Source organism: Nilaparvata lugens, chromosome 4 (genome assembly GCF_014356525.2).
Source record: "Nilaparvata lugens isolate BPH chromosome 4, ASM1435652v1, whole genome shotgun sequence".
NCBI classification, from domain to species: domain Eukaryota; kingdom Metazoa; phylum Arthropoda; class Insecta; order Hemiptera; family Delphacidae; genus Nilaparvata; species Nilaparvata lugens.
In genome coordinates, this window is record NC_052507.1 from 43,640,484 (window position 1) to 43,653,343 (window position 12,860).

Here is a 12,860-nt window from a genome sequence, read left to right on the forward strand (position 1 = left end):
GCCATTGTTTCGAGGAAGTAGTAGCCATTGAACTGAGAGACAAGGAAGAAGATAGGAAATGGTATTGAATAGAAATAGATGGAGAAACAACAGCCAGCAGGTAGCCATCCAGATCTGTATAGGGTCGGTTGCACAGAAGCCTGTCAAACTTTAACCATGATTGAATGCTATGAAAAGAGGCGCCTTCTTTTCAAAAAAGACTGACCTGATTGGTTCTTTTGGCATTTAATCATGATTAAAATTCAACATACTTTTGTGCAACTGGGACAATGGGTTTGTTTAATTTGGAGTTTAAGACCATCTTCCTATATGAGTAGGTGGGTCTCACCATATTTCCTGCTATGCTGATTCACTCATTATAGCAGACAATCTTCATAATTATTGAGCTACGACTTTAATTTATAACAACAATGAATTGATATCAACAGGTACACCTTTACATGCTGACTAAAGACTTGAATTAATCATACCCTTTCATTTCCGAAATACCTGGTAAGTTGTTATAGCATAACATTATATTAGTCAATATAGACATCCACTACACAGTTCATAGGTTCGTATAATTGATTTTTTGAATTCATATCATCAATTTCTTATTCAGTGTTTCTATAGCTTCCTTTAATGCTACTCTTGCTTACTATTTTTAATCTCTTATTTATTGCCAACTGTTTTGTAACATCAGAATCTACAAAGGAACTTCAAAATATCTTGTGATTTATAATTAGATTTCCTATTGAATAGGACAAAGTCCTACAAACCAAAGTCATACAAAATGTATTGGTATTATGTGGTCTCTGTATTCATAGCCCAAAACATAGGCCTAAGAAGTCCTGCAACTAGAGAGTTAAAGTATGCAATATTCACATTAAAAGGACAATATCGTTTTGAGTGAACCAATGTTTGCAATGCACCTTTGTAGAGCTAAACGAATCTTATCTCTTGTCAATATCCTAAAAGTAGCAAGTTCTTCAGCCCGGGGGAGCTTACCAGTTTCTACAGTATTATTATCACCTCCTGACTACTTCTAACCATCTACTATCCGTCTTATTTCGTCTTTTTTGTCTTATTTCATTGATGCAGTACAATGAATACTGAATACTGTTCTTGTTTCTCAAATGATCATCATTTTTTCTCCTTTAGGTACTTTGGCCAAAGGATATAGAATATTTACAGTGTATGTGAGAGGGAATGATATTAACAGAGTACCAGATCACGATCATAAATAGAATAGATTAGGTTTGATTTGATGAAAATACAGGGTGAGCATAAATTATTGAACACATTTCATAGCTGAATAAAAAAATATCAAATAATAGTAGCGCGCCTATTTTTGTGGCAAACGTTGGTGTACCTGCTATAATTTGTGATGACCTTCATCGAAACACAGTCGGCTCAATGGTGGGGGTGACAGAGCCTCAGTTGAGCAATGGCTACCGTGCAGGAGAAGGCTATGTGCGTTCTGTGGTTTCACGAAAGCAAATCGGTTATTACTGTTCAAAGACGTTTTCGTTTAGAGTATGGCCATGATCCTCCTTCTAACAACTCCATTAAACGTTGGTATCAACAATTTAAAGACACAGGAAATGTTTTGCACATGAAAGGTGCTGGCAGGCCTACTGTATCCGAGGAAGTAGTCGATCGAGTAAGGGAAGCATTTCTGAGAAGCCCAAGTAAATCGACTCGTCGTGCGAGTTTAGAACTTGGCATACCGCAGTCGACAATTGTGAAAGTGCTACACAAACGCCTAAAATTGCATGCGTACAAAATTCAATTGTTGCATAACATTAAAGAAGACGATAAACCACGCCGGTACAATTTCGCTGTCGAAATTCTGAACAAAGTTGAAGAAGATAATGATTTTTTAAGAAAGGTTATCTTCTCTGACGAAGCTACCTTCCATGTCAACGGTGTTGTTAACCGTCATAATTGTCGGATTTGGGGTAGCGAAAACCCTCATGTTGTTCAAGAGGTTGAACGTGATAGCCCCAAGGTTAATGTTTGGTGTGCGTTGGCTGCATATGGCGTTATCGGCCCGTTCTTTTTCACCGAGCCTACCGTGACTAGTGCTTCGTATCTTGACATGCTACAAGAGTATGCAGTACCACAAATCGAATATCGACAGCCAAATGTTTACTACCAACAAGATGGGGCACCTCCACTATGGGGTCTACAAGTTCGAAATTACCTGGATGAACAATTTCCTGAACGTTGGATTGGCCGCGATGGACCGATTTCCTGGCCTCCTCGATCCCCTGATATTACACCACTCGATTTCTTCCTTTGGGGATTTGTCAAAAATAAGGTGTATGCAACGAAGCTACGTAATATTGACGAACTAAAACTAAGAATTGTAGCCGTAATTCAGGACATCACTCCAGAAATAATCGACAATGTATGGCGTGAAATTGAATGTCTAGATATTTTACGTGCAACAAAAGGTGCTCATGTAGAAATTTGTTGAACTTTTCATGTGTTCTAAATAAAACTATTTGAAATTGGCTTTTCAATAAATCAATATTCATGTAAGTACACTCATTTGTTATTTTTTTATTCACCTATGAAATGTGTTCAATAATTTATGCTCACCCTGTATATTCATTCATTCATGGAAATTGCAATAATACTTGTACTTTCTGGTTTATGCTCTTATTCACAATGAGAATGAAAAAACGAATTATTCAATGTATTTAACTAAGGATGGGAACATCCTTAGAAAGATTGTAATGAAGGAGGAATGCAATTGAAATTCGGCATAATTCTCTATTTTTGAAAAGGACATGAAGATTATTCCTTCTATGAGCCGGAGTATGGTGGAATAGAGCTGTTAGAAAGATAAGCTGATACTGTATTGAATAGAAACTGAGAACTAAACCAAACATGGATAGTTGAATGAATGAATAAATGATAAAGAAATTTGATGGTGCAATATTCGACTCATGTTTTGGGACTTGACCTGTACTTTTCAAGAAATAGCCAATTCATATTACGTTTCAAGGAATTTTATTATTAGGCAGGTGGACAATGATTATGCTCAGCGCACATCCAGATTCAGAGTTCTGCTTCTTTAGAAAACTGTTATCTGCTGAATGACAACAAAAAGGCGTACGGGTTTACACTTGATGGTGTTTGACTTCGAAGAAAAACACATTAATTCAGTTTTCAATAAGTTATCATCATAGTTCAGTTTAAAGTAGCCTAACAATATAACCATGGTTATATAGTCATCGTCAGTTACTTCTAATGGAAGAAGACCGTTTAGGGAAATAATTCCAAAGTAACTGAAAGATTCTTGGAACGATTCTGCAGTATTGGACAACGTCAATAAAAACACTTGACCCCCTATTCGCGACCCCCTCCCCGCCCCAGAAAAATGGCTTCATATCTATCGGAAATTGGTGAGAAAGTATGGAATTATGAAATTCAATTAATTTTAAGGTGAAAAATGAGAAAGCATTTCTAATATAATTTTTAGATATATATTTCAAATTTCGTGGAATTATTACGAAATTTTGATTTTCAGAAAGTTATTGATATCTTTGGTTTTAGTTTAACATACAATTTATGTCAATTGTAAAACACTAGTATTGTTAAATACTATTATTTAATGACTTCAGGTTAGTTACCTTTTCTAATGGGCCTTTCTTCTCGGCAAGATCTTGCACATCTACCGGACGTTTTTCGAATGAACTTTCATTACCATCGCACGCTTCTTGCACAATCTCCACTTATGAATAATCCCCTTTTCCTAAAGAGACTCAATCGATTTGTGCGATAATAATGTTGTGTGCAACCAGAGGCAGATTCTAGGCGGGGGGTGGTGGGGGTTGGTCAAGGATTTATATTATCTGAGCTAATGTCACGACGCTCAGGTAACGTTTCTCTTCTCGTAATATGAGCAGACATGGTGAACTTGAAGACTGCACAATACCAATACAAATGAATTCTGCCAACTGACAATCCATAATTATTATTATTATAGACTTAAAGAACTGGGAAGGACTGAGAAGTGTTTTAATGGTTAAGCGCAGTTGAATCTATCCAAAAATACTATCAATACCGTTCCAACCTATTCCGCTTCCATACACTTAACTCTTATAATAATTATTATGCATCATCTTCATTGTTGATTTTTGCATCTTCATCTTCATAGAATCTCTTTTGGTATCATAGAATTCAAAACAGAGTTTGTTGTAACTATAATCACAATCAAAAAGTTAGTCTTGACGCGGAGTTGATTTCTAACCAATGGTAAGTTGGAACATTCTTCAAAACCTAGATTTGAATACCGAAATCAATCTAAAAATTCACAAGCATTTGATCTGATTCCTTGTAATGATAACTCATCAAATCCTTGTAGTGGAGAATTATTGAAAATTGTTGATCAAGAACTTGAAAGTATTAATGGTTATGTAAGTTTAAAATATGTAGCCCACAGTCATCTGCACATTGGAAATGGTGAAAAGAGGAAGGAAGAGGGTGATGATGAGGTGGAAAGGGAAGTTAGATGGAATAGTGGAGAGGAAAATGGAATTGAATCGAATTATGAAATTAAGGAAAAACTTGGAGAACGGAATGAGAATGTACAAAAAATGAGGAAAGATGTGGAAATGGAAGAAAGTCAAGGTATGAATTTAGAAAGAAATTAAAAAGAAATATTGGCTAGTATTTGGAAAAGTGAAATTGATAAGAATGATTATAGAATGAAGAATATGTATGAATTGATGCATACTCAATAAAGGGAAGGAAATTAATGAAAAGATTTCTAAGTACCCAAACAGCCAAAGAAAGTCAGTCTTTTCAAGCAGTGTTGCATGTCATGCAGTGTTATGTTTTGTTCACGTTCGTTTCATCTTGTGTGTTTAGTTTATATTTGTTTTATTTTCCATGTTTTGTTTATGTTTGTAATCCTTTTCATATTCATTTATTTTATGGCTTGAGGGCAAGCCAATTTGTCAGAATGGCCGAGTGTAGGATATGAGATTGTAGCTATGTTCATTCTATTTTGACGTATGATGTTATCATCATATGAAAGTAATCATGTGTGATTCATTCCATAAGCTACATCATTAATGAAATAATTAATCAATTTAGTTTTTACAAGGAAAGCTCAATGTATGGATCAAAAAATCGTAAAATGTGAATGTGTGAAATTAATAAAAGTTATTGATTTGTAACAGTATATGGATTTTTTTAATAATATTCAACATCTAAAATGTACTGAGAATTTGACATCCAAGTATCAAAAAGATATTCACGAGTTTGAAAATTTCGTTTTTTATGAAGAAGCAGCTAAGTTGCAATACTTATTCATAATGTGGAAGGAATAATGGGATATAATATATTATTCAATTGCTGGTAAATCCATACAAATTAAATGATAATTCTTTTGGTGCTGTCTACCATTCTGGAGAGCCTAGCGCAGGCGACAGTTGAGGCCTCATTTTCAGGAGTCCTCTACGGTCGCAGGTCTCGACTGTCGGGAGTGTACGAAAATTAGAGAGGTCTCAACTGTCGCCTAACGCAGGCGACATTTGAGGCCTCTTTTTCAGGAGTCCTCTACCGTCGCAGGTCTCGACTGTCGGGGCTGTACAAAAATTAGAGTGGCCTCAACTGTCGCCTAACGCAGGCGACATTTGAGGCCTCTTTTTCAGGAGTCCTCTACCGTCGCTGGCCTCGAATGTCGCCGGTCTCTACCGACGCTGGTCTCGACTGTCGCAGGACTCTTCTGTCGTTTTCCTCGTTTGACATCGACCCACCCTCGCACATGCAGAGGGCTTACGTGGGCATCATAATCTGAAGAAATACTGTTTAACTGTAATGATAACTTGATTTTTTATACTGTTCAACTGTACTAATAACTTGATTATTTAATAGTGTTCATCTGAATTGATAACTAGATAAATGGATATTTGTGTAGCGTGATAATAACTAAGGTGTGTTTGTTACAGAGTCACGACCGGAAGCGGGGGTGGCGGAGGAGGCAGTGGAGCTTGCACTGCCTGTGGGGGCGGTGCAGGTGGTGGTGTCGCAGCCTGACCACAAGTTCGGCCTGAATGAGCGCGCCCTCACCACCATCCTGCTGCACCCCGACGTCAAGGACCGCAGCGTCGTCATCGTCAGTGTCGCCGGCGCTTTCCGCAAGGGAAAGTCATTCATACTCGACTTCTTCCTCAGATACATGAAGACCACCGTGAGTAATCACAATAGAGAATTACACTCACACATAAAGTCCACATACATTTTTGCTACTTAAAATTCCATCTAGTCTAGTATTGTAGACAGACATAATTATTATTATAGATAAGCAAAATTTACAAAATATACACTATCGACTCACAAGTAGCATACGACAGCCCACTTCAATTGGGCTACAGCTAAAAACTCTTATTTTATTTGAGGAAACCGAGTTTTGATAATGAGCTTGTGATTTTCTCGTTTGAAGAGACAGAATGTGATTTGCTCCTTCTAAAGGTGAAATTTCTTAGCGGCGTCTCGAGACGCGTGTTTCGAGCCGTCATGGCTAGAGCACATAACCTATAAATTCATTAGATTCTATGAATCATTCAAATTTCTATGTTGTATGAACGTGATGGCGACAAATGAATATGTGTTGGCTACTTTATTGCTTTTACGATTCATATCTGATGAATCATCGAATCTAATGAATTCATAGGCAGTAGCGGCTCGGGATCATCTAGCTTGGGGGTTCAACCTCATGATCTATTGGGGAGAAAGGTCAAGAGGATATAGAGTATTGAGCATAATCAAGTGTAAAGGTGATCAATAATAATTTCAAGGAATTGCGCCCCAAAGATTGAGCATATTTTCTACAAATATAATTTTTTTGTCCTGTTCATATTTTTCTTGTTTGATTTTTACTTCGGGAGTTGGTCTACCATTATGATTTATTTTACACCTATCCTCAATATTAATATTGTTTGTATTTAACAAATACTGTACCTTATTCATATTTCTTCATCAAAATGCTTTTACGGTAACACAATAAATTATATTCACACTCTCACTAAAAGAAAATGGACACACTAGAAATAATCATGAATACACGAAACACACTAGAAATTACTATATTCTTCTACACGCAAAACAAAAAATGCAGTGAAATCTATCACAACTGTATACAGTGTATACCCGAAACCATACCGTATAACCTCAAAACTGTCACACTTAGGCTACTTCTTGTTTACCGCTTTCTTACTGTTTACTGCCAACAAATTTAAATTTATTGGTTATAAGCAAGCTCAAGATGGCACTGTATCCATATCACGAATACTCACGATTCATTCCGAGGTTTACCAAATGCTTCACTTGCCTCGGCTAGGTTCGGCTACTCTCGGATGAACTCGTGCAAACTTGGTTCAGACAGGATTGTGAACCAAATCCGTGCTAGCAAACCGATTCCCCTCCTCCGTTCCACTACCTTACTCAGCCCTGTTTTTGGGTTCACATCGGGGAATAAACACTGCTTTCCACCACCACCCGTCACGTCATGCCATTCGGTGCTGTTTCAAGCAAGCCACTCCGGGCTCCCAGGCACCGGCCGCAAAACATCGACGTTAAGTTTACGTAGATAAAAATGTTGTGATGTAATTTCATGAGTATAAAATAAAAATATAATTATTTGAGTTGCAAATTCATCATTGTATAGGAAGTTGATTCAATTCTGGGGGTTCAATGAACCATTGAACACATAGGACGAGCCACCACTGTTCATAGGTTATGTGCTCCAGCCGTAACGGCGTGACCACGCGTATCGAGACGCCTGCTTATAGACGCGCGTCTCGTGACGCCGCTAAGGAATCGCACTTCAAGTAAATGAAGATTGTTGTATATTCTCAAGAAATTTCCGTTTTGTCATACCATTAGTTGCATAAACTCAGCCCTTCAACAATTTTTGACGAATAGCCATATCAACTAATCTCCCTTTTGTAATAACAGTATTTATATAAAATAGCACGTTAACAATTCTCTTATAGAATAATTGCTGTTTGTTGAATGCTTCTCCACTGTTGCAGGCTACGGAAAAGTTTAAGTTTTTCATTTATATTCAAGATGAGACAACTTGAGTCTACAAGATTCAACCACTACTAACATACTAGAACGAAGTCTTCTATTGGCTTTGATCTGTCAACTATCATTTACAACACAATTATCACAGTCTCTGCAATGAAATCTAACATGGTAATCAATTTCAATAATACCAGAATATCACCATTTTGAAAAAATTATACCACTTCAGGATTCAATGGGGTCTCTTACTTTCAAACATTGTATAGTAGTATTGTTAAAACAGCCGATTGTTTGTTATTTGCAGTATTCAACGAACGCCTCTCTAAGTGTAAGTGCAGACTGGATGGGCTCCGATGAAGAGCCGCTAACTGGCTTCTCATGGCGAGGCGGCTCCGAGCGCGACACAACGGGCATTCTCATGTGGTCCGAAGTCTTCCTAACAACGTTAAAGGATGGAGAAAAGGTACCGTAACTCGCTTCCTCTAAACACTTTTTCTTTTAACAAATTCAACCAAACTTCTTGAATTTTTAAGCAATTACAAAGCTTACACCATATTATGTGTTATATTATGCACACCATACTATGAGTGAAATGTTATTTACGGATCACAAAAAAACGGTAAAGATGTAAACGGAAGATTATACCCAATTATGAAGTATGCTTATTTGAACAACAGTTGTTTTTGGGCAAGGTGTTAGTTGTTTATGTTCTATTGTCAAACAAGGAGTTTCTATCTTGATTTTACTCTGCTTAGATTTGAGAAAGATGTCATATTCATTCTTGTTTATTTAAAACTTGGTTTATAATTCGTTTACAGATTTTTGTCAAGTTTTAATTATAGATCTATAGGCTATCGACGTGGAATATGTATCCTGTATCAATCAATTTCAAGCTTATTCTTCTAGTTGTTATGATAATCAATATTGTTAATTTTCTAAGAAGCATTTGCTTCTAGTTCTTATGATAATCAATATTCTTAATTTTCTAAGTATTTTTTTCTTATGTTTGATTATAAGTTTTATCTGACTTTTAAGCTTGAGCTTAATTTGTATTTTAAATAATTTCTTCAATTTTTCCATATGCTGTCAAGTAACCCCCTCTGAACACAATATACTTAGGTGGATTTAGATTCAATTCATTGTGATTTTCAAGTTTCTTGTTATATAGAATATCTTCTCCTCTATTCACTGGAAATTAAATTGCACCAATTTTATTCAAATTTATTTATTTCTTTGTGTTTTTTTTTCAAGATTGAGATCAATTTTTATACACTTTCTTAATCCCACATTAAAAGAAGACAAACCAAATACCAATAGCAAACATTAGAGTTTGTTATTAAGAGTTAATACTCGAACTATTGCTATGATTTCAGGTAGCTGTGATACTTCTAGATACGCAAGGAACATTTGACAGTGAGAGTACTGTAAGAGACTGTGCCACAGTGTTCGCTCTTAGCACCATGATTAGCTCAATTCAAATTTATAACCTATCTCAAAACATCCAAGAAGATGATCTGCAACACCTACAGGTAATAGGATATTCAATTCGAATATTGTAATTTTACCACCAGTCCATTGTTTTGGTTTTTTATAGAATCTAAAGCTGAAATGTAAAAATGGGTAGCCGTCTAGTTGTCACCCCGACTACTTGACACCTTGTCATTTTGGCCATATGGCCATTTTCGCCACTTGTATACTCGTAAAAATATGCCATTGCTGTCAAGTTGTCCCCCCGACTACTTGACACCTACTGGACCAAAGGTGCCAACTAGTCATGGGCGTAAACGACAACTTGACACCTCGCACCCTCGCGTCAGGGTGTCCCCTCGACTACTTGTCACCTCCTTAGAAAGGAGACAAGGAGACGGGGATGGCTCACGTCTACATGACACCTTGCACGCTGGCCTCAAGTTGTCACCCCGACTACTTGTCACCTACAGAGCACCAGTTGGCACAACTTACACCCCCGCGGCGTAGGGAGGAGAGATCAAGCAATTTTTAAGACAATTTTTTCGAGTTGGTTGAAAACAGAAAAAATTAATAATAAGCCCTTTTGATGACTGAACCAGATGTAGAACAAAATTGTAAACACATTTTGTTCAGTTATATTTTCCCGTCAGACGCACCGTTTACGAGTAAATTGAGCCTAATGCTAGGACAGTCAAATTTTCATCCATCAATGATATGTCAGATGAAGCTATCAGTCTGGTTATCAACTGAGGTATTACATGAAGTCTGGTAATTAATATGAGGATAAATAATTATTTATACACACTTGCGCTCAGATTGCAATCAGACCATAAGAATCTTCAAGTTGTGTTTGTGTCTTCTACACTCACAGACACTGTTCAAACAAATTTTATGAGTAGGCCTATGATTTTATGAGAAGAGTAGTGTGTTGCCATATCTATCACTGCAAATATTGAAAGAAAGAAATTATTCCTCAAATTCCTGGGCATATTATATGAGAGGCAATAAGAGTAAATATGAGATAGAAATTGAGGCAGTAAAAATGAGACAAGAAATTTCTTTTTTAAATATTCAAGATAATTTATTGAAGACAAATTAACTTTGATAGAATAAATACAAATAATATAATATTAAAAAAAAGATAATATTATGATAAAAATAATTGATAATAATGAGAGGAAAATGCTTAACATAAATGCTTCATGCTCTACATCAGAGCATGAGACTTTATATCAAAATGAGGAATCTTAATGCCTTTTCGTATAGAACTTGATAGTTAGGCTTCATTTTCCAACTTTCAAATGAAGAGCCAGCCGGAATGGTGATTTCTTGTGGAGTGGAGTCGAGGGGATAGGTTGTCATGACTGTAGACGACTACTTGTACCCTCGTAAAAATATACCATTACCGTCAAGTTGTCACCCCGACAACTTGACACCTCGCACCCTCACGACAGGGTGTCCCCCCAACTAGTTGTCACCTCCTCAGAAAGGATACAACTACACGGGTATGGCTCACGTCTACTTGTCCCCTAAAAACCGGTTTTAAAAAGGGACAAGTAGTCGGGGTGTCAAGTAGTCGGGGTGGCACCTAGTCGCGTACCCGTAAAAATCAAATCTGTCTTACAATAGATATCATTGTTCGTTTTACAAACCATGTTATTGGTAGTTTCACATTTTTCGGTATAATTTATCTCTCTCTATTATGCTTCATAATAAATTAAACCTGGCATCTATTTATGCATCGCAAGAAACAGGTCAAGCTATAGCATACCAGTATCTACATCAGTTGTAATCAAAATCGAGTTTTAATCTACATCGATGTAATCAACATTTTATATTTGTTCAATAATCTATTCCAATTAGTATATAATTCTTCTCTTAGGGGCGGTTTCCGAGCTCGGGATCTATAAGTTCTGGACTTACAGAGTCCAGGACTAAAATAAGCTCTCGGGTCTAAATTGACTTTCTGAGTCACGATTTTATCTTCTAAACTCCGGAGTCTATCAAGTTCTCGACTTATTTGAGTCCAGGACTTTAACGCAGTAAACGTGAGGGAAATTCACAATATTTTACTGTTGTATTGTTGGCATTATAGCAAAACGGAAACAGCTGATTAAAGCGGGACAATACAAATGAGCATGCTCTCCAAACTATATTGTAATAGTATATTTCGCACCTAGGGCTGAAAATGAGACTTTTCCGGCTCGAAATCAGTTTTCAAGTCCGAGGCCGTAGGCCGAGGACTAGAAAAGATTGAGAGCCGGTAAAACTTTTTTGCCCGTGGCGCGAACGCTATTTTTCGCCACACAGAAAAGTAAACAATATATATATATATATGAGAATAATTGTTCATTAAGCACTTCTGAAAGCAAAAGTGGAATGTCATAGCTCTAGAAAAACTGAGGTAATCAGAATATCAGGAAATTGTCCAAGTATTTTTATTCTGATTTGTCTAAATAACCTAAAATATTATGTTCAATTATGTGGGAGGTTGAGTTTATACTTTTTTATTCTTTCAAATGACAATAAGATGATTTTATTATGAATGTTTTAATTATTGATTAATAAGCACAAATAATGAAAAGTTTTTTGATCAGCTGTTTTAGCACACTTGAAATTTGGCCAATCTGAATGTCAACGTCAACAATGCTTGTTGTCATCGACTTAGGAAGTTTAGGTTAGACGTTCTATCCTACTGAAAATGGAATTTGAATAGTTTATAATACCTATATATCTTATCTGTATTTCATTCATCCAAATAAAATGATAGTATATTATTGCTGAATACTTTATTCAATTCTAGAAGCAAAAACTGATTCCGTTTCATAAACTATTTTGTAAACACGTTCACATCAAATCAGAATCAGCTGACTTCAAGGTTATTTCACAGCCCTAGGGCCGTAAAAATTTTATCGGCCTGGTCAGAAAACAATAACTTTCGGCTTCCATATGACGCACGTAAACCAGCTCATTATATCCAATTGGGGCGAAAAAATACGTTTCTATTTCTTTGTAGGCCTATACAAAGCAAAACCTTTGAAAGTTGAATGAATAAACATTTTATTCTACGTTATGCTATTATTGATCATTGATCCTAACCAGTGATTTTGGAATAAAAATTTCATTAGGCTATTGAGTTTGAAAACGTATTTGTTTTGAAAAAAACTGGAGTGATAATTTATTATTGTTATTAGGCTATTATTAATATGTTGAATATGGCATTGAATAATAACATTCAGATTGGAATATAAATTCCAAGGCAAACCTTGTATTATTTTGCTTGAACATTTTTAGGTTTTGTTACAGTCGTAAAATGAGGTTAGTATTTTACGCATATTTCTGATACAATTTTATTCCAAAAT

The 12,860-nt window shown here is 36.1% G+C and overlaps 1 protein-coding gene across 1 annotated transcript in view; it reads left to right on the forward strand.

The window, feature by feature from the left end:
- Positions 1–5,932: 5,932 nt before the first annotated feature.
- The window catches only part of LOC111063539 (atlastin), a gene marked incomplete at its 5' end in the record, with an annotated part of 32,355 nt that continues 25,427 nt past the window's right edge, over positions 5,933–12,860 (forward strand). The window contains 3 exons of the mRNA XM_039427504.1: positions 5,933–6,190; positions 8,333–8,491; positions 9,402–9,557. Of these exons, the coding sequence (XP_039283438.1) occupies positions 5,933–6,190; positions 8,333–8,491; positions 9,402–9,557 (573 nt within the window). The remainder of the gene's footprint in view (positions 6,191–8,332; positions 8,492–9,401; positions 9,558–12,860) is intronic.